Source organism: Lissotriton vulgaris, chromosome 12 (assembly GCF_964263255.1).
Source record: "Lissotriton vulgaris chromosome 12, aLisVul1.2, whole genome shotgun sequence".
Classification (NCBI taxonomy): Eukaryota; Metazoa; Chordata; class Amphibia; order Caudata; family Salamandridae; genus Lissotriton; species Lissotriton vulgaris.
The window spans coordinates 410,642,358-410,665,182 of record NC_141700.1 but is presented as its reverse complement, the minus strand read 5'-3'; the positions used below and the strand labels follow the sequence as shown (position 1 = coordinate 410,665,182).

At 50.8% G+C, this 22,825-nt stretch overlaps 1 protein-coding gene and 1 pseudogene across 1 annotated transcript in view; both read right to left on the bottom strand.

Annotated features, from left to right (window-relative positions):
• The window catches only part of LOC147674106 (uncharacterized), a 31,159-nt pseudogene extending 21,150 nt beyond the window's left edge, over positions 1–10,009 (bottom strand).
• Positions 1–22,825, bottom strand: part of RBL2 (RB transcriptional corepressor like 2) — a 1,013,578-nt gene that overhangs the window by 683,283 nt on the left and 307,470 nt on the right. Inside the window, exons 6-7 of the mRNA XM_086945179.1 lie at positions 13,803–13,963; positions 13,538–13,602 (exon numbers count right to left, since the gene is read on the bottom strand). Coding sequence (XP_086801305.1) covers positions 13,538–13,602; positions 13,803–13,963 — 226 coding nt within the window. The remainder of the gene's footprint in view (positions 1–13,537; positions 13,603–13,802; positions 13,964–22,825) is intronic.

Below are 22,825 nucleotides of genomic sequence, written 5' to 3'. Positions count from 1 at the left end.
TCACGTCATCGTCCCTGGAGATCTAGTCCCGGTGAGAAATTTTGACCGGTTAAGCCCCCTGGAGCCGCGTTGGAAGTCACCGAAACTTGTGCTACTGACGACGAGGACGGCTATCAAAGTGGAAGGACGTAAGGGCTGGATCCATGCCCACCACGTGAAGCGATTTCATGGACTTGGCTCAGGAAAGGATTCCAAAGACTGTTTCGCGAAGGTTTCTGAGAACTGTTCCGATATTGACACTAAACTCCCTTTGCTAGAAAAAACTCTGCAACAGGAGTACAGGTCTAAATTACGGTCTAGTAAGTCAGACAGTGTTTCATTGTTTAAGTCCCCCTCGGGTGAAGCGGTTAGACAGGTTCCTGACATGTATTAGACTGTAGACCCAAATAGTGAGAGAGATAGACAGAGAAATATGAAAGATAAATACTGCAAAAATCTACGCAGCAGATGCATAATTACTTTAATCATTATGTTCTTTTTAAGTGTTTCGATTATATGTGTAAGCTTGACGCTACATGTTTTCTTTCCTCCGCTTGGTTCACATGTACATTCTTCTTTCAATGACACTGTAGAACACACATTTAGGGACCTGCCACCTCACGAACTATCCTATCGACTAGCACTGCGCAACAACACTTTTATCCGTATGTTACACCATTCTCACCAGACCAGCAATGTCACGAATTGCTGGGTATGTGGCCGACTCCCACCTTATCAGAAAATGAAGGGAGCTCTCCCCTCTTTCCTTATCCGTTTTCGCACAATGGTTCGTGCGCAGCATGGTTTGCTTTAATGTCATCACTAGGCAGTCAGTCCACAGTTTCCCAGAGCGATTGGATATGGGGAGACCTGAATACAGTTATGAATAAAGCATGTTTCCCAGACCAGGACGGTTTTCCCCAAAGGACAGGGACCGATCTAGAAAATGAAGTGTACGAATTAGGAAATTTTTCCCTTAACCTCATGATTCTGAATGTCCAGTCCGAGGCCAATACAGATTTACCGTTTATAACAGTCTTACCAGTGAAAGGTGAATTATGCGTTAGGAAAAATGGTTCAGTGCACCTAGGACACAGTGATTGTAATACTGTGGTCGAATTCAGTGATAAAGGAAAGTCTACTTTCAAAGCTTCCCGCCATTCCTATTTTATTTGTGGTCCGACAGCTTATGTACGTCTGCCCTTAGATTGGGGTGGAACATGTTATATTGCATTCCTATTACCACCAGTTTTTCTAGCCCCATCCAATTATCATCGAGATTCCCGACTAGTACATGTAAGACACAAGAGGGAGATCGAGTCCCCAATTGTCGATCAGACTGAGACAACATTGGAGCAATATACAGATTTCAATAAAGGATTCTTTTTCTTCATAGGTCCCATTCAAAATAGTAAATTAATACGTAGATTAACCAGAACATTGGAAGCAGTAGTGAACGAAACTACTTCTGCCCTAGGTAACTTAACTGAGGAGCAGTCTGCTATGAGACTTGTTGTTCTTCAGAACCGCCTTGTTCTTGACGTCATCCTGGCCGATAGGGGCGGAGCTTGTAGAGTGATCGGCTCCAGTTGTTGTGTGTTTATTCCTAATAACGCACCATCAGTGTATTCAGCAATAACAAGACTCCATAAGATAGCTCACCAGATACACCAGAATCCTGGCACTTGGACTTGGTCCGGTTGGCTCTGGAGTGTGATCTCAGCCTGGGGATGGAAAGTATTGTCATTCCTAGGAATAATACTGCTCATACTATTCAGTTGTTGTCTCTGTCTGCAATGTGGCCCAGCGATTTGCGGCTTGTGTGCCACTGCTTGTATTCCCCGTCCACGTTCACGTTCCCGTGCTCGAATAAAGAAAGACGAGCAAATGATGTTATATGAACAAATAGATGGTCTCATGAAAATAGATATATCCTAAAGGGCGCAGTAGGGGCCAAGGAGGGAATGAGGAAATAGAAATTTTTAGGTAGTCAGTGTGTCCCCCCCTCGCACCCTATCCACGTACCTATGCCCCATGTATGTCCATGTTATCATGTAATTCCCTTCCCGTGCCTGTCATAACAATGCCCCTGCATTTCCGTCTACTGTTAGCATGTCAGTATTTAGGCCTTCCATGAATGTAATGTTAATTCTGCACTGAGGTCTACGTTTCTAATGCATTTACATGGTACACTTTTAAAATATCGCGAAGCACACGTTTTCGTGCCCCAGCCGAGCCAGGCCCGGAATTCAGGCTCCGAGCCTCTTCTGTCTCTGAAAGCTGCAGCTTAGATATGCATCCCTGACCTCTACCTTACTCCCTGCCCAGCCGAGAGGTGCCGGCCTGGCCTGCCTGCCTGCCAAGACGGTATTTTGCCTACAGTTATCTGCTCAGCCTCCGCAAAAACACATTCCAGTCTAGTGAAATAGGTAAACATCTTCCGCCTGCAGAGCATAGGGCCTAGCCTTTCTGTCTCCATGCAAGTGATTTACTGAACCCGTTGCCATAGTAGGCCCATGGCCCCGCGCATTGCACGAAGAAATATATGCACCCACTAGCATTTAGTGATGAACGGCCTCTGCTCGAGAGACCTTTCCTTCAGATAATACATCCTCCAAACACAAGATATCCGATATGCCAAAGGTGCAGGTCGTTCTGACATCCCAGACTCCAGGCTCCTCTACTAGTGCTAAAAGTCAACCCCCCAGCTCTCCCCAGTTGCACGTCAATCTCACGTCATGATCAGTTACGCGCACATGTAGGGTAAAGGTTTCTGCTGACCCTGCAGACTTTCTCTATGCATCCACCCACCTATAACACTTCTATGACTCATCAAGTGCACACCCCTGTGTACGCCTCCTTACACGCCTTCTTTTACGCCCATATGTTCTTATCTCTCTCTCTTCTCACTTGTTACGCCTACTGTATTCATTGCAATTGTATGGTTTTACTATATATAATGTGAGATGTTAATAAAACGTTAGATATCCCTTCCTGAACCTTAGTGGTGATGGAACCCGATTCTCAGTGACTCGAGTCATCTTAATTAAAGCCCGTATGACTCAGATACCACGGACTCTGCCTCTCATTTTATGAGCTAAACTTATTGTTAGTAATGTATGGAAAAATAGTCCCGGTAATTTTATTTACCACAGAAGGAGGGCCTTGTCCGTAATACAACCTTGTCCAGATGGACTGAAAGGAAAGGAGGCTTACAAGACAGAGCCTGGAGCTCACTCACTCTCCTGGCAGAGGTGATGGCTACCAGGAAGGCAGTCTTCAAAGAAAGAAGGCGAAGAGGACAGTTGTGAAGTGGCTCAAAGGGAGCGCACATCAGAAACGTTAGAACCAGGTTCAAGTCCCACTGAGGCATCACGAAGGGAACAGGAGGAAAGGTATGTGTGATGCCCTTCAGGAATCGATTAACGATAGGGGACTTGAACAAAGAAGGTTGGTCAGGCAGCCTCAGAAAGGCTGAAAGAGCTGAAAGATAGCCCTTGACAGTGCCCAGAGCAGAGCCCTGCTGGGCAAGAGAGAGAAGAAAGAGGAGAACCTCAGAGAGAGGGGCATTGAGGGGATCCACAGCCTTTGCTGTGCACCGTGCCACAAATCTGTTCCACCTGCAGGCGTTTACCGACTTTGTGGAGGGACGCCTGGCTGCCAGAATGATGTTGCAAACTTCAGGAGGCAAGTCAAATGGCCTCAACTGTCGCCGCTCAATCTCCAAGCATGGAGGTGGAGACTGGACAGGTTCGGGTGGAGGACCGTCCCCTGCTGCTGCGACAGAAGGTCCTCCTGAAGAGGCACACGAACCGGGGGATCGACTGACATACTGAGTAGCTCGGGATACCAGTACCTTCGTGCCCAGTCCGGAGCCACAAGGACGACTTGTGCCCGGTCGTACTTGATCTTCTTCAGCACTCTGGGCGGAAAGGCGTACAACAGACCACAGCTCCACTCGCGATGAAAAGCGTCTCCGAGCGAGTGCCACCTTGGAAATTCCAACGCGCAGAACTGATGACATTGCGCGTTCTCTTCGGTGACGAATAGATCTAACCAAGGCTCTCCCCATCACAGAAATAGGCCTTGCGCCACGCCCGAGTTCAGACGCCATTCGTGATCCATCGAGCACCGACAGCTGAGTTTGTCTGCCCTGGCGTTCAGAGAACCTGCCAGGTGTTAAACCACCAGAGTCAGGCCCTGATGCATTGCCAGAGACGCAGAGCCTCCTGGCAAAGGGTCCACGACCCCACTCCGCCCTGTTTGTTGCAGTACCACATAGCGGTGGTGTTGTCCGTGAACACTTGCACTGCACTCCCTCGGACAGACGGGAGGAATGCCTTCAGTGCCAGACGAATCGCCCGCAGCTCCAAAAGATTGATATGGAGCCGGGACTCCGCCGGAGACCAGAGTCCTCTGATCTCCGCCTCTCGCAAGTGGCCTCCCCAGCCCTGGAGGGACGCGTCCGTCACAACTACGTGCTCCGGTTGGGGAAGGGAGTGGGATCTGCCGTTGACCCAATCGCGGTCCGTGAGCCACAACTGCAGCTGTCTCGCAGTGCCCTCCGAGATCAGGACATGGTCGGACAGGTTGCCCTGATGCTGGGCCCACTGAAACTTCAGGTCCCACTGCAGAGCCTGCATGCGCCACCGTGCGTGATGCACCAGAAGGATGCAGGAGGCCATCAGCCCCAGAAGCCGCAGTGTCAACCTGACTGAAACTCAGGATAACGGCCCGAAGATCGGAATCAGAGCCTGTATATCCCGAACCCGCTGTTCGGGAGGGGTAAACCCGAAACTGCGCCAAGTCGAGAACCGCTCCGATGAAAAGGAGCTTAAGAGAGGGGCACAGGTGTGACTTCGGCACATTGATGGAAAATCCCCGCTGGTGCAGGAGATTTGCCGTAGTCTGGAGGTGGCTGACGACTGTTTGGCGCGAGCCCGCCTTCAATAACCAGTCGTCTAGGTAGGGGAAGACTGACACCCCTAACCTGCGCAGATGAGCTGCGACCACCACCATCACCTTCGTGAAGACCCGTGGGGCGCTGGTAAGGCCGAAGGGGAGCACGGTAAACTGAAAGTGCTCGTGGCCTACCGTGAACCGCAGGTAACGCCGGTGGGCCGGTAGGACGGGGATGTGGAAATACGCGTCCTGCAAGTCCAACGCTACCATCCAGTCTCCTGGGTCTAGGGCAGCCAAGACCTGAGCCAGTGTCAGCATTTTGAACTTCTCCTTCCAGAGGAAGCCGTTGACGTTCCTCAGATCCAAGATAGGGCTTAGCAAATTTCTTTGCCACGAAAATCGAAAAAATTCTACTCTCCCTCCCCCCATCCCCAGAAGTAGAGCCCAATCCACCATCAAGGGACGATACTAATTCCACCTCACCTCGTTTAGCAGTTTTTCACCCCCTCAGTGACGAACTTTTCCCCTCCCTTTTCAACTCCATAAAGAGTGGTTCCCCTCTTGATCCCGCTCCTATGTCCATCCTGAAACTGGTCCTTCCCCATGTTAGTAGAAACATCATTGATCTAGTTAACATCTCCTTGGACTCTGGGATAGTCCCTCAAGATTGGAAACTAGCCATGGTAAAGGCCTTGTTAAAAAAACCAAACCTTAACCCTGAGGATTTCTCGAATTACCGTCCCATTTCCCTCCTCCCCGGTATTAGTAAGCTGGCTGAAAAGTGGGTCAACAAACAACTGGCATCATACTTGGAGTCTCAAAACCTGCTCCATCCCACACAAACAGGTTTCCGAAAAGGACAGGGAACTGAAACAGCCTTGCTGAGGGTGGTTGAGGTATCCAGGAGGATTCTGGACGCAGGTGGCAGCGCAGCCATTATCCTCCTGGACCTCAGCGCCGCCTTCGACACGGTTAACCACCGTGTCCTACTCGCCCGCCTAGAGAGAATTGGAGTTACAGGCAAAGCTCTTGCATGGCTTGAATCTTTTCTCAGTAACAGATTCTTTAAAGTCTTCTCAGACACCAACTGCTCCCTCCCAATACCATTACAGTGTGGGGTGCCACAGGGTTCTTCCCTTAGCCCCACACTGTTTAATGTGTATATGGCCCCCTTGGCAGAGGTAGTAGCCCCTTTCGGAATCCAATTGGTGAGCTACGCTGACGACACCCAGCTAGTAGTCTCCCTCACCCAGGCAGACTCCCCTCAAAACAATCTCTGTAGCTGCCTGGTTGAAGTCGCAGGATGGATGGATGCCTCCCAACTAAAACTGAATGGAGGAAAAACCGAGCTGATGTTGCTCGGAAGAAAGGCCTCCTTTAACACCCCCTCCATGTGGCCTTCCTGCATGGGACCCGGGCCCACCCCCAAAACGGAGATAAAAAGCCTAGGGTTCTGGCTCGACACGGAGCTCTCTTTTAAAACTCAGGCGAAAAAGACAGTGGCTACGTGCTTCGGTCTAATAAAAACCATCCGGAAAATTCTTCCCCAGTTGCCGGAAACTGCGAAGAAAACCATAGTCCAGTCCCTCATTTTATCCAGGCTGGACTATGGGAATGCTCTCTATTTAGGAGCCCCCACTTCAGTCATCCGTCAACTGCAGATAGCTCAAAACTCTGCAGCAAGGCTACTTACTGGAACCAGCCGTCGTACCACCGCAGCCCCTGCATTAAGGGCTTTACACTGGCTCCCAATAAAGGAGCGAATCCATTTCAAGACTCTTTGTCTGGTTCATAAAACTCTCCATGGGAACGGCCCCCCCATTCTGAAGGATATGATCAGACCATACATTCCATCGAGGCACCTTCGCTCTAACCACCAAAACCTCCTCATAACGCCCAGGACCAATAAAGTCCGATCTGGGGACCGCCTTTTCTCCCGAAACGCGGCGAAACTATGGAATGCCCTACCACTATCACTTTGTCTAGAACCCAGCCTTTTGGTGTTCCGAAAACAACTAAAAACATCATTGTTTCCTAGGCCATAAACCAGCTTTCCCTTTTCCTAGTCTTTGCATCAATTTCCATCCTTCTTTAGGCGCTGGGATGCTTCCGAGTAGCCATGCGCTATATAAGAACCTTCCAATTCCAATTCCAATTCCCTTTGCCCTTCTTGGGTACCAGGAAGTAGTGGGAGTAGCAACCACGTCCTACTTCTGGCCCAGGAACGCGCTCGATGGCCCCCTTGGCCAAGAGGGCCGAAACTTCCTCCTGCAGGAGCCGCAAGTGATCCCCCGATACGCGGTGGTGTTGCGGTGGCATGGCTTGAGGGGTCGTCTCGAAGGGGAGGGAGTAGCCCCTCCGAACGATCTGCAGCACCCACCTGTCCGAAGTGACAGTGCCCCAGTGAGAGTGGTGATGGCGAACCCTGCCTCCCATTGGCGTCACATGGGCCGAAAAGCACGGACTAGGAGGGTTTAGAGGTGGATGCCGCGGGGGCAGGTATGGACTGACTCCGCCTGTTTCCCCGACCGCCTCCACGGCGGTTTCCACGGCCGCCGCCTCGCTGGACGACAGTTTGCGGCGAGTGGCTGGCGGCACGTGTGGGGACGCCCCTTCCTTGGCCACGAAAGGAGCGAAAGGCACCCGTTTGCTGGCGCTTGGCCGAGAGGCCCAAGGACTTGGCCGTAGCCCTGGAGTCCTTAAAGCGCTCAAGGGCGTGGTCTGCCTTGTCGCCAAAGAGGCGACGGCCATCGAACGGCATGTCCATAAGGGTGTTTTGGACGTCTGCCGAAAAATTGGCGGATCTCAGCCAGGCGTGGCGTCGTACCGCCACCGTCGTAGCCATCGCTCTGCCCAGCGAGTCAGTAGTATCCAGCCCACACCTGATTGAATACTTGGCTGCGTCCCGGCCCTCCACAAGGGCTTGGCTGAGTTTGGCCCGTACCTCCAACGGGCACTCTGGCAGCACTTGCGCCACCGTCTCCCACAGAGAGTGGGTGTAGCGGCCCAAGAGGCATGCGGTGTTGGAAGACCGCAGTCCCAAACTAAGGGACGAGAAGATCTTCTTGCCATAGTTCTCGTACCTCTTGGATTCCCTGTCCGGCGGGGCCGTCGGGAATGCGGTCTGGGAATTAGAGCCCTGGATGACCAGACTCTCGGGGGTGGGGTGGGAGGACAGGAAACATGGGTCGCCCGGGGCCGGTCGGTGGCATCTGGCCACGTTCCTATCTACAGGCGAACGCGTAGCGGGCCTGGACCAAGTGCCCAAAAGAACGTCCGTCAAGGCCTCATTAAACGGCAGCAGAGGCTCCATGGAGCATGACTGCGGCTTAAGGACCTCAGTGAGGAGGTTAGTCCTCACGGCCACGACGAGGAGCTCAAGGCCCAAGGCCTTGGCAGCCCTCGTCAACACCACACCATAGGTAGCTCCCTCCTTCGAAGCCACGGTAGGAGGAGAGACAAATCCAGTGTCTGGAGAGGTGTCCAGGCCACTGCCTTCCCCAAGGTCTCCTGCCCAGTCCATGTTAGACTGGCACTCCCTGGCCAGAGGGTCCTCAGACCCCTCCCAATCCTCCTCATCCCTCATCTCCTGAGATTCAGGGTCGTAATAGTATGAGGTCGGTTCGTAGAAGCTAAAATCTCCAAACGGCATCAGGATCGGCTCCGATAGGCGTCGTCCCGACATCGGAACCGAATGAAAGGATGCATCGGGGACGGCGCCACCCGGGGACGGCGCCGGAGGGGACACCACACGGACCGACGCCGGGGGGGTCGTAAGGTCCACCAGTGACGATCCATCGCCCGAGGAAGGTCCAGCGGCGCTCTGCGGCGCCGGGCCCGAAGGCGCCGACGGCGCCGGGGCCGCTGTACCCTGCGGCGCCGGGCCCGAGGGCACCGGCGGTGTCGGGATCGTGGGGCCCTGCGGCGCCGGGCCCGAAGGCGTCGGCGGCGTCGGGGCCGAAGCACCCGACCCACTAGGGCCCCCAGACGGGTTCGCTGGGCCCGAAGGCGCCGCGGAACCCGTCGGAGGAGAAAGGGACCTCATGGCCATGAGGAAACTCTCAATCTCCTCCGGCGTCGCGTTCAGCCCAGGGACCGGAGGGAATGGGGCTGGACGCGGCGCCCGCGACTCCCGAGGAGCCGCGTGGGCGGTGTCACCCGAACCCCCGGCCGCATCGCGCGAGCGTCGGAGGGAGTCAGAAGAGCGATGATGTCTCTTTGACTTCTTATGCTTCTTACCTGACGACTTGGACCCGGAGGAGTGGTGCCGACTCCCGGAGCTGTGACGGCTCCGTCCCCGCGACCTGTCCCTCAACCTCCCGTGGGACCGGGACCGGGACCTTACACGGCGCGGGGCCGACTGCCAGAGTTCGAGTCGCCTGCGGGACCGCTCCCGCCTGGCCTTCCTCGAAAGGGTCCGAAAGTCGGGGCAGGCCTCGTCGTCATGGTCGACGCCCAAACACGTCAGGCACAGGCGGTTGGGATCCGTGACCGACATGGTACGGTCGCACTCGTCGCAATGCTTGAATCCGGGCATCCCTACAGGCACCGTCGGAGTCGTACAGACTTCGAAATGGATCAAAAGATCACCAAAACTTAGTCAAACAGTGACTAGGGAACTGCTCTTTCCAGATCTGCGCTGGCTGGCACGGAAAAAAGAAGAACTGACGTCAGCACGCGGAGGCGGCGTCTAAGTACTCCGACGACGTCATCACGGCGCCCACGACGCCGACGACGGACGCGGAGCCGCAGACGACGCCTACCGACGCGCTAGGGTACTGCTACGCAAAAGTTTCCGGATCCAGTCTGACGCCTGGGGATATTCTAAGGTAAGGAATTCTAAGGTAAGGAATCTATCACTAACGTGTCTCTTTCAGATACTTAGAACACACACTGCCCAGGTGCCTGGGATTAACACCATCCCTCTTTGTTTTATGCCCATCCTCATGGGTCTCTGTTTATTGTGCCTGCTTATGAGTGATCTCAATGAGGTCAGCAGGGCACGCACCCACATTCTTTCTCCAAGGCAAAGTGTATAGGTCCCGAAATTTTCCGCGCTCTGCCCCCCTCATACCACTTTCAAAATGCAGCTATTGGAGTTTCTGAAGCTCCCACTCACAACTTCCATTGGTGCTAAGCCCTGCTATCTTGTTTTACTTGGGCAGCGTTACTTTCGTTTTGCAGGTTTCACCTTTTAGTTTTCTTTTTGTAGTAGTACATGCGGCGAGCACAGGGAGGAGGGCTCATGGGAGAGTCCTACAGTGCAGAGACCTGTAATAGAACTTCATTTTCTGTTCGGGGGTTTTAGGCCTCAATATAGACTGCTTTAGCTGTTTAGCAAAACCTTATGTTGGCACATTACACTACACCACACCACACTTGCATACATACAGTAAGAGGCTTTTAGTCAGCCCCCTTCAGCCATTGGCTTGTTTCCGACAGTCCCCTTCAGGCATTGGCTCAATCGGTTTTCATTCATGTTTTGGGTCCGCCCATGGCCTATCACAATGTTCACCTCATCCTTTAAATTGATGACGCATGAAAATGCATTGTTTTTTACCTGCCACAACTTAAATGCACTTGTATAAACATCCACACCACTCAGGGACACCACCACAGCACTGAGGGACACCACCACAGCCCTCAGGGACACCACCACAGCCCTTAGGGACACCAACACAGCACTCAGGGACACCAACACAGCACTCAGGGACACCACCACATCACTGGTGTACACCACAAAATCAATCAGGGACACCACCACATCACTCAGGGACGCCACCACACCACTCAGGGACACCACCACACCACTCAGGGACACCACCACACCACTCAGGGACACCACCACATCACTCAGGGACACCACCACATCACTCTGGGACACCACCACATCACTCACGGACACCACCACATCACTCTGGGACACCACCACATCACTCTGGGACACCACCACATCACTCTGGGACACCACCACATCACTCTGGGACTCCACCACATCACTCTAATACACCACCACATCACTCAGCACCATAACAGCATCCCTCAGCACTACAACAGCACTGTCCTTGCTGGCTAACAACAAGCATTCACATAGCCAATACGACTCGCATTAGGAAAGTGTAAGCTATTGGCTTTGTAAATAACAATGCTATTAATTTATATATTTTCAATGCCAACACATATAAAAAAAAAATAATTGTCATTTACAATACCAATAGCTCACACTTTCCTAATGCGAGACCTATTGGCAACGCCAGTGCTTGTTTTGGGTTGGAGTTTTATATAGCACAAATTCGAGTCGAAGGTTTCAGAGCGCTTTACATGAGCCTTGTAATCTCCCCATGCCTTTCATTAGGCATGGGGAGATTAAGTGATTTGCCCAGAATCACAGGATGACTACCAACTTGCCCCAGCAGTCAGCAGCAGAATTCAGCAGAATTCAGCAGCCCACATGCCTCGAACATCCAGTACTCAAGTGCTAACGCGATTAATCCCAAAATTAAAAAAACATAAAGGACTGCGGGTAGCCACTCTCAAAGGATCAGCTGCAGTTCACTCCCTCTAGGTCGGATGCCTATCATAAAAACAATGATGTTCATCATAGTTGTGTTGGCGATAGCGCACCCTTTTATTGCTAAGAATAATTATGGATCACCGTTATAGGAGAGAAATGGGACTGGCTTACCTTTCAAGCAATAAAGGTCATGTGAATCGGATTGCACTTGTGAAGATATTGCCAATGTATACTCCATGGGCCGTATAGACATGAAGGGAGTGAGACCAGGGCTCAACAATCTAACCACTGAAATCCCTAATGCAGAACACAACCAAAACATTGCTCTTTACCTTTGTCACATCTGCCCATTCAATTGTTGCCTCAAATAATGCAAATAACTGTTTACAATACACCAATCAGTGGTGCCCTGATGACCAAATGTTTGTAGCTGTAGGTGAAGCTGTGCTATTGGTTAAATACAAACTAATCTGTAGTTGCATCCACCAGAGTTCTGGAAAAATACATCAAACATCTGCTTCTCAAAACGTGAATAGAACGACCCAAGAAGGCAGATGATTCTCTGTGGTCCTGCAAAGCAGAAAAATTGTAGAAAACATGGCCTTGTTTAAAGTAAGTGTCTTCCTTGATGGTGCAATGAAAGACTTTCAAATCGTTTTTTACCCTCTCACTTATTATTTCTTCCCGTCATATAAGCAAAAATTAGTCCTTGGAATGAAAACAACCATAAGGGATTACAAACATCAATCAGTACAATGACTGCTAAAATATTCAACAACTCATATGTACCGAGTTGTGTACAGGTAAAATTAAAAACACCAACTATGATACACCAAGTTCCTAGTCCATGTACTCCAACAACAGCTACCTACAATGCAGTCTGGTAAACTGTAAAATAGACAGACTCCTGGCTATCTGTCAATACAAACTGTTTTGAATTCATGATGGTAGTGAAATTCACATGCACAGCATAATGAACGGGTCAGAACATGTACACTATATGTGGTAATCTATAGGCCCGGATTTTGAACTCCACTACGTTTGCGAAGTTTTCTGCACTCTGTGGAGCTCGCGGAGTGCAGAAAACTCTGCTTCGCAGAGTTTTTCCCCCGATCTGCATAGCGCAGCAGAGTTTGTTCCCCGCTCGGAAGATAAGCACGAACGGAAGCTTGAGGAACTCTGCAGAGTTTTTTTGTCACTTCATGGAGTTACACGTAGAGGAACTCCACGAACTCTGCCCAGGCCTAGTAATCCACTGATTCTATGCACAGAAGATATACAGAAAGAGACTGCGAAATAGCCCATTACGTTGAGTAGACAGAGTGCAAGTTCACCCATTGGAACTCTTAGATGCCTAGAAAGAAAAGGTTAATGTGGGGCAACAGAGTACTAGAGAAGAATAGTTGGAGTAAGGTATACAAAAATGGCTATGATTGCAGCACCTGACTATGTTACTTTCAGAATTTCCCATCTAACTATATAACGGAGGACCTAAAATTGTGAGTCTCACTTCAGAGAACTATACCATGGTTTTTCACTATTTGAGATGCTGTCTGTGTTTTACAGCCCATTTAGAAGGACAATTAAAGGTCTTTTTTCCAAAAGACACAGTAGAACTTAATTCACCTTAAGGTGCTTGATTGAAATTAAGAGTGCAAATGCACTGATTGCCTAAAGAGGAGGAAACAGAGTGTAGGATATGAGAAGTAATTCACAGCAGTGCACACGTCTCATCGACCGCCAGTGGGCATCAAACAAGACCAGGCTGTCAAGAAGTTGTACACATTCCATCGTCATCCACTCTTTGGTCTCACTATTGAGAAAAAGTTCACCACCATGTGCCAAGTGTGATCTTCAATTTATAGGAAGATTCTAAACAGATTCCAAAAACAAGCGGAGCTGGACTTCTGTGTGAACTGTGACAAAATAACGGACCACAATATACTGGAAAATTAGTTTTCTCTCAGCCTAATTGTAAGTGAGAAATATACTGGAACTGCTGCTGATACCTTTGTGGTTTACCACATTATTAGGACTAGGGATAGAAAAATAAGGAGGTTACTCCATGCACAAAAACTTTGCTTGCACATGTGAACTTCGAATACAATTCAGAAAAGGTAATGGTTTATTTTCATCACTTACAAATTATCTCCAAAGGACCCAGAGTCCAGGAATCCAGTAAGATTTTCCTCCTTCCCCTTAAGAACCTGAAAAGAAAAATAGGCACATTTATGGCCAACCTAATGAGCACATACTTCTTTTGTCAAGTGGAGTCTATACCTCTTCCTCTATACACACTGCTACTATTTGCACATAACATATACTTACAAATGACAACTGCAAATACAGTGACATTTGAAATGTTCGAAACGCATGTATCATCTACTGCCAGGCTAGTATGACAAACCTTTTTCTCAAAAAGCTTCCTGATGTACGGTTTCCAGAAATGCTCCTTCACTCCTTTTGCTTCTAGAAGAATACCATCATGAAGACTGCAGAGCTTCTCAATAATGCAGGGGGGGTCCACAGCAGGCTTATATTCCTTAGTACGTAGGTCTTCAGGCAGACCTGCAAAGTAGGAAAACACACTCAATAAAGGAAAACCTGTGCTCATTCAACAATTTTAACAAAGACAAAACCAGGAAGATAGCTCAGTGGATTAAGAGCCCAGTGCAGACTGTGTGTGACTTGTGGATCAAAGAAGTGGAATCCTACTTCTCCAAATAGGTCTTTCATCATTCAAAGGAGAATACAAGATCTTCATTTTGTCAACAAGTTCTGAACTAAAGAGTGAGCACTGGGCAAAATGTGCCAGTGTGCTGTTCATCATCATTAAATGAACAGTTCAAAAAATCATAACGCAATGATAAAATACTTGGGTAAAAATGTCTCAAAAGCTCAGTTGCCTAGCAAAATCCCAACTACACATGCAATGGAGTGCGATATAAAAATGTGTAATAATAACAACAATCATTATCTTAACACAACTAGTCAATTTTTCCCATTTAAAAAAATAAGAAATATTGCACATATTTCATGAACCCTTTTATTGCGAAGTGATTGGCCGGGTGGGCAGGAATGCTGTACAACAAATACACGTATTTCATAAATATTACAGATTAACCCCTTCCATGCTAATGACAAGGTCAACTGGTCATGGGCTTTACCTGCCCTGTGCTTATGACGAGTTGACCTTGTCACGATCCTATACGATTCAAGGATCTTCAGCACCCAGGGGGAAAACGCGTAGCAGCCAAGGTGTTAAATACAGTTTCTAGTTGTCACCCTAAGAGAATTCAAATACATTTCAGAACATAGGCACAGTTATGTAAACAAACTGAATTATCCCTAGACTCAACCAGTGAAAGAGTCACTAAAAACATGTGAACAAATACAGTGTTTAACAGTACCCCACTTACAAAGCATAGATTATTAGACATAAGCTAGAAATGAGTAAAGGTTCCTTGTCCCTGAAAACTGAAGATAGCCGATATATACAAAACACAAACATACCTTATTCCCCTTCACATTTGGTACAGAAGCCCATACTGCTACCTTCACCTATGCATTTGCAAAATGTGAGTAGCAAAACCTGGAACGGTACAAACTGCAGAAAATATAGGGTTTCAAAGCGAGCTTCAAAAGGTTTTGTTTAAAAAAAAAAATGCAAAAGCAGCACTGCTGACTCAGTGGAAACATTTCCTGTATAATTGCTCACACATGTGTTTATCAAGTTCCATTCCAGCTCCTTTTCTGTGCAAGCGGTTGTGAAGTAGTCTGTCAACAGCGATTCCAATACTGACACGGAGAAGTTATTGAGGCAATGAAACCGCGCTGGCCCTGTGAAATCTGAAATCTTAGAGCCCTCATGAAGTCAAAGACTTGCCATGGGCCACCATTCACAGCTACTATGGCAAACTACCGTCAGCAGACAGGACCAATATGCTGAGGTACAGAAAGCAGATTTCCAAGAGGGCGGGGACTAAGAAAAGGAACAGAGGGTAGGTGTTAGACCTGTCTGACTTTTTGGCGAAGTCCCTCCTAATTTTTATTTATTTTGTCCCCTTTTTGCCCCTCATACCCTTATTAATTTTTGTGTCTACTGGATTTTTATAGGTGTTGGCCAGGGGGATAGGTGTTCCCTCTCCCCCTCATAGTTTTTTACCTCAGGTCCAGAGGCCTGTTCTGACAGGAAAGTTGGCACCACCTAAAATGGTGGCCACCAACTGCCCCAACTGTCACCAACAGAACCTGGCCATAGACCAACATAGGGCATTCCAGAACCTTCTGGTCCATTCTGGACCACTGAAGGGCAGCCTATATAAGGCGGAATGCAGGGAAGCCATTTTGTGCTGACCAGAGAGTGGAGGAGTGAGGCAGCGGTGAAAGGAGGAGGACGCACTGGGAGCAGTTAGTTTGTCCCTGTGACAGACAGCCACTACAGGGAGACGTTCCCCCTTGAACCCCTGACCAATCCCTCCCAACTACCCTCTCCTACTGAGGAGATTGTTCTATCTGAGGTGGAAGCCCACCTCTACACCTGAGCCCTATTGACCCCTGTCAGGACGCTCTGGCTGAAGGACTTCCCTGATTGCCCCTGGCAGTGCTTCACTCACCAACGTTGTTGAGAAGATAGTTTCAGCCCAGTGTTGAGCCTGGTGGTTGTGAGGAACAGTAGGCCCTGAGGAAGCCAGGGCCAGGAGAGATCGGCGCTGGAATACAACTGAGGAGACGCCTGGGAAGTGAAGGGTGCCGGTTTTACTGGAGCGGCGCTGTCCTCGCCGTCTGTAGGACCCCGGGGGCACCGGCCGCGTCATAGTAAATATCCCCAAGGTTTTGGAGTGTGGAAGCGCTTCCGCGCATGCCCCTAGTGATTATACTCCCTTGAACAGGAGGGGCCTAAGATCGAGCAGGCCCGGAGGAGGCAGCGTCTTGCTGTGGAGCCTGCGCGGGAGACGACGGAAGCGGAGGCGAGCTGTGAGGCGGAGCGTCCTGAGAGCGCCTCGCGCATGCCCAGAGGATCAGCGCGACCCACGGAGTCAGGCGGGAGCGGAGGTGGAGTTGCCAAGGAGCTCCGCGCATGCCCGGGTGATCAGCGCGACCCTCGGCGATTCTGGGGAGAGGCGCCGGGAGTTTCCCTGGCAGCGGAGGCAGCGGTAAATCCTCTCTTCAGCTCGAGCGCCCCATTGTGAGGCGAGCGCGAGCGCGAGGGGGTGCAGAGGAGCCCCGCCGCCAACCATTTGCTGAAATCTCTCTCCCCGCTTGAGCGCTACCAGCGAATTCAGCGCGAGCGGGAGAGGAGAGAGAGGTGCACCGGGAGGCTGGTGATCGACATCAGCGCTGAGTCCTCCCCTGCCCCTGTGAAGCGGGTTCTTTCCCTGTCACCGCAGATAAATCTGCTTTCAAGTAAGGAGTGTCACCCAAAGGGGAGGGGAGCAAATCTTCACGAAGGAGGGAATAAAGAGTACCTTCTAGAGTTGGAGCTACCTCAATTTCTGAGAGGTGTCAGTTATAAAATAACAGTGAAGGAGGAGGGAGACTACAGATGAAAATTGCTGAACCTGATTTAGATCGTTTGAATGGTAGACTGAGCAGATAATTCAACTGCCAGGAATCAGGAGTGAGGGAGGTTGGTGTTGTGGGAGACCAGTATTGGGCACTGTTTAGTAATCTTTTAAAGCTGATTCTGGAGTCTGATAAAATGCCTAATTAATGCTGAACGTTGAGTTTAGATAACCAATTGGAAGTGTTATTATTACTCTATTGACAAGTGTACTGTATTATTGAACCTTTCTGGAAGTAGATTTTCTGATTTAAAGACAACTGAATGAAATGTAATTTGGAATCTAACTGATAATTTGCTTAGAAGTTTTAGAAGTTTAATTGCTGAGACTACAAAATCCTGAAATGTCCTAAGCTGTAAATTTTGACAACAAAGAGCATATTATTTTTATAAAACAGCACGTATTTTCACATAATTTTGGTGTAGTGTTTTTCTTTTTGAGTGCTATTGCGTGGAGTTACTTTTGGGTGGTCTGCAACCTTTACACTGTGCCTCAAAATGTTAGTCTTGCCCTAGGCCAGGCTACCTAATTCCAACATATTGGTGCCTAGCGGTGGGATTGCGGACTTGGTTGCAGCTACTTACTAGTAATTTGGCGTAATACACCTAACCTACACCAGGAGTTTTCTCCTTGCGGCCCTCCCAATTAGTCTTTTTGTTTTTTCTAAATTTATTCCTGGTGGTGGGTGGAGTTGGTTTCAGGTTACCCTCACCCCACTGAAATCTCTGGTGTGTATCCAGGTTTGCCAGACTCACAATGGAGTTTGCGGTGGAAAACCTGGAAGTCTATTCCGTGCCCCAGTTGAGAATGTTCTGCCAGCAGATGGGGGTCTTCTTCAAACATGGTGCTAGGAAGGGGGAGCTCCAGACTGGCCTTAGGGCCTGGGTGGAGGCACACCAAGAGACAAAGGAGGAGGATGAAGAGGTTGACCAGGGCACAGAAGGGGGGGTGGAGGAGTTATTCCACCATGAGGGGGAAAACTTGCTCACCGGACCAGTGTCCTATTCCAGAAAGGGCAGTAGCATTTCTGGGAGAAGCCTAACAGAAGCTGAGCTCACCGACAGGAGGGAGAAAAGACAACTAAAGTGGGAGCTGGCTAAGCTGGAACAGGAGAAAGAGGAGAGGAGGATGGTCCATGAGTTTAGGCTAAAGGAACTGGAGCTCCAAAGTCTACAACGGGGGTCCTCTCCTGTTAGGAATGGTGGCAGCGAACCGAAAGAGTCAGCCAGGGAGACCAAACCCTATATCCCAAAGGACCTGATAGCGAGCTTCAGTCAGGGGGATGATGTTGCTAAGTGGCTGGCCGCTTATGAGGTTTCTTTGAAGGTTCATGGAGTGCAGGAGAAGCACTGGGGGGGTAGTTTGTACAAGTACATGCCTCCTGCTGGTCGGGACACCTTGTTGGCCCTGGATCCAGAGGAACAGACAAACTACCCCACCATGAAGCTGGCGTTATTGAGGAAGTTCGGGCTCACCCCAGAGAGGTACCGACAGAAGTTTAGGGGGAGCCACAAGATGGGAACTCAGAACTGGGTGGACTTCCTTGATTACGCCAGAAAGGCTTTAGAGGGTTGGGTCAAGGGCAGTGAGGTAAAAGATTATGAGGGGCTGTATGATCTGTTTTTGAGAGAACACCTCCTCGAGAAATGTTTTCCCGAGCTGCGCCAACACCTGGTAGACAGCAAGCTGACCAATCCCCGGACGCTTGCAGAGGAGGCGGACATCTGGACAAGTACCCGGGTGTCCACCAAGGGGACTGGAGGGGAATCTCAAAAAGCCGGACAGGGCGCCCCCCAGAAGAAAGAGGGGGGGGGAGAAAAAGAAAGAGTTCTCTAAAGGTCCCCAAAATAACTTCCAAGGGAAGGGAGCAGGTTTCACCCCTAGGGCAAACCCGCCCCGGAACCCTCATCCTGGCCAGAGCCAGCAGCCCAGGGTTCCCCACTGTTTTGAATGCGGTGGCGTTGGACATTATAAGGGAGATGTCAGATGCCCAAAGAGACCACCCCCTCCCACCGGAGGAAAGTCACCGGGAGTAGCTAGTGTAGCGCTCGGGGAGGAGTTGCCCTTAGATAAGGGGGGTGAGTGGGCGGGTGTCACCTTAGTGTCCCTGGGAGAGCGGGAGATGGTGCCAAAGATCCAGGTGCCCCCAAATACTACAAAGTATGGGCAATGGGTTACCATCAATGGCCAGAGAGGGGAGGCTCTGAGGGATACAGGAGCCAGCATGACTATGGTGAGAAGTCAGTTGGTGTCCCCAGAGCAGGTTGTTCCTAATGTACTCCACCCCGCCGCGATGGCTGACGGCAGAATGGGCCACTATCCAGTGGCTGAGGTTCCCTTTGAGTGGGAGGGGGTTGCAGGTTCACTTCGAGTTGCCGTAAGCCCTGCCGTGCCAGTCGATTGTCTGTTGGGGAATGACATGGAACACAATACTTGGAGAGAGGTGGAATACCGGACGCATTCTGCGATGCTGGGTACACCTGACTGGGCCTGTGTCAGCACACGGTCTGCGACTGCCCGGAGAGGGAGTTCGCCTGGGTTGGAGCCTGGAACAATGGCCCAACCCGCTGCTAAGAAGGGACAGACCCGGAGACAGAGAAAGCCTGCTCCGGCTTCCACACCCCATGAGACAGATCGGCCACCTGCGGTGGTGGACCAGGAGTCCGTGGAGGGGGAAGTAGACTCTCTGGAGGATTTACCCATCCCTGCGGAGTGGCATGTGGAGGGAGGTCCTACCAGGGAAGAATTCTGTGAGGGGCAGCGGGAGTGCCCCACCCTTGAGGGACTGAGGCGACAGGCTGAAGCCCAAGCAGCAGGTGATGTTACGGGACATTACCATATTTACTGGGAGGATGGACTTCTCTACAGTGAACCCAAGGTACCCTTGCCTGGTTCATCAAGGGCCTTGGTAGTCCCGCAACAGTACCGAGCCTTTCTTTTGGAACTGGCTCACGCCATACCCCTGGCAGGACACTTAGGTCAGGACAAGACCTTTGCCCGGCTTGTCCTCCACTTTTACTGGCCTCGAATGAAAGTGGCGTCCGACACATACTGTAGGACATGTGTAACCTGCCAGGCCAGTGGGAAAACAGGGGTGAAGCTAAAAGCTCCCCTGGAACCACTTCCAGTCGTTAGCACCCCCTTTGAGAGGGTGGGCATCGACATTGTAGGGCCTTTGGATCCACCGACAGCAGCTGGTCACAGGTTTATCCTGGTACTGGTGGATCATGCCACACGGTACCCAGAGGCAATACCTCTGAGGACAGTCACTGCACCTGTAGTGGCAAGAGCCCTAATGGGAATCTTTACCCGAGTGGGATTTCCCAAGGAAGTTGTGTCCGACAGGGGGACCAACTTCCTGTCAGCTTACATGCGGGCAATGTGGAAGGAGTGTGGAGTGACCTACCGGTTCACCACTCCTTATCACCCCCAGTCAAATGGACTGGTTGAGAGGTTCAATAAGACCTTGAAGGGCATGATCAGAAGTCTGCCTGAGAGCCTGCGGAGGAAATGGGATGTCCTCCTACCCTGTTTACTCTTTTCCTACAGGGAAGTGCCCCAGAAGGGAGTGGGCTTCAGCCCCTTTGAGCTTCTGTATGGGCACCCTGTACGCGGTCCTCTCAGCCTGGTGAAGGATGGTTGGGAGAAATCTCCCAGGAAACCCCCCCAGGATGTGGTGAGCTACATGCTGGCCTTCAGGAGCCAAATGGCGAAGTTGTGGAAGCAAGCTTCTGACAACTTGGAGGCCAGCCAGGCAGTCATGAAGGAGTGGTACGACCACAACGCTCACCCGGTGGAACTGGAGCCTGGACAGAAAGTGTGGGTGATGGAACCTGGAGAGCTTAGCGCCCTCCAGGATCGCTGGACAGGCCCCTTTGAGGTGTTGGAAAAGAAGGGTAAGGCCACATACCTGGTGGACCTTAAGACCCCTCGACAGCCCCTACGGGTGCTACACGCCAACAGACTCAAGCCCCACCATGAGAGGCCCGAAGTCATGCTGATGATGGTGACTGACGGGGGAGAGGAAGCGGAAAGCGAACCTCTCCCAGATCTCTTTTCATCCCAAGAGAAGGATGGGTCAGTGGAGGGAGTGAATCTCTCTCCTACTCTCACTCCTGAGCAACGGGAGGACTGCCGCCAGATACTGGAGCAGTACTCTTCGTTGTTCTCCCTTGTCCCGGGAAGGACCCACCTGTGTACCCATGATGTGGACACAGGAGACAGCCCACCAGTGAAGTCCAAGACCTACCGGCTGTCTGACAAGGTGAAGGCTAGCATACATGGAGAAGTTGCCAAGATGCTAGAGCTGGGAGTAATTGAACCTTCCAACAGCCCTTGGTCCAGTCCGGTGGTGCTCGTGCCAAAAGCCGCACCACCAGGCACCACACCTGAACTGAGGTTCTGTGTGGATTACCGAGGACTGAATTCAGTGACAAGGACTGATGCTCATCCGATCCCTAGGGCGGATGAATTGATTGACCGGCTAGGAGCTGCCCAATATCTGAGTACCTTTCACCTCACTTCTGGGTACTGGCAGATCTCCTTGACAGATGGAGCAAGGGAAAGGTCAGCCTTCTCCACGCCTGAGGGACACTACCAGTTCTGTGTGATGCCCTTTGGGCTCAAGAACGCCCCTGCCACATTTCAGCGGCTGGTGAACCAGGTCCTCTCTGGATTGGAGAGTTTCTCTGCTGCCTACTTGGATGACATTGCTGTCTTCAGTAGCAGCTGGGAGGACCATCTGCAGCATTTGCAGGCCGTTCTCCAGGCCCTGAGACAAGCTGGATTGACCATCAAAGCCAGCAAATGCCAGATTGGGCAGGGGTCGGTTGTGTACCTTGGACACTTGGTGGGTAGGGGGACTGTGCAGCCCCTGCAGGCGAAGATTGAGGCAATCATGGCCTGGGAACCCCCCAAGACACAGACTGAGGTCCGAGCTTTCCTGGGCCTCACAGGTTACTACCGTCGCTTTGTGAAGGGGTATGGCACTATTGTAGCGCCCCTCACAGAGCTCACCTCCAAGAAACAACCTCGACGGGTAGTTTGGACAAAGGCTTGTCAGCAAGCCTTTGAAAAGTTGAAACAGGCAATGTGTGCGGCACCGGTCCTGAGGGCCCCAGACTTCTCCAAGGAGTTCATTGTCCAAACGGATGCATCAGAGCATGGCATTGGGGCAGTGCTATCGCAACTCAATGAAGAGGGCCTGGATCAACCTGTAGTCTTCTTATCTAGGAGGCTGCTTCCCCGGGAACAGAAGTGGAGTGCCATTGAGAGGGAAGCTTTTGCGGTGGTGTGGGCTCTGAAGAAGCTGCGGCCATACCTCTTTGGCTCGCACTTCCTGGTTCAGACTGACCACCGACCCCTTCGTTGGCTGATGCAGATGAAGGGGGAAAATCCCAAGTTGTTGAGGTGGTCCATCTCCCTACAGGGAATGGACTTCCGGGTGGAACATCGGCCTGGAGTGGACCACGCCAATGCAGACGGTCTCTCCAGGTATTTCCGCCTTAGTGATGAGGACTCCCAAGGGGTTGGGTAGTTCTCCCCACTTTCAGCTGGGGGGGACGCGTGTTAGACCTGTCTGACTTTTTGGCGAAGTCCCTCCTAATTTTTATTTATTTTGTCCCCTTTTTGCCCCTCATACCCTTATTAATTTTTGTGTCTACTGGATTTTTATAGGTGTTGGCCAGGGGGATAGGTGTTCCCTCTCCCCCTCATAGTTTTTTACCTCAGGTCCAGAGGCCTGTTCTGACAGGAAAGTTGGCACCACCTAAAATGGTGGCCACCAACTGCCCCAACTGTCACCAACAGAACCTGGCCATAGACCAACATAGGGCATTCCAGAACCTTCTGGTCCATTCTGGACCAC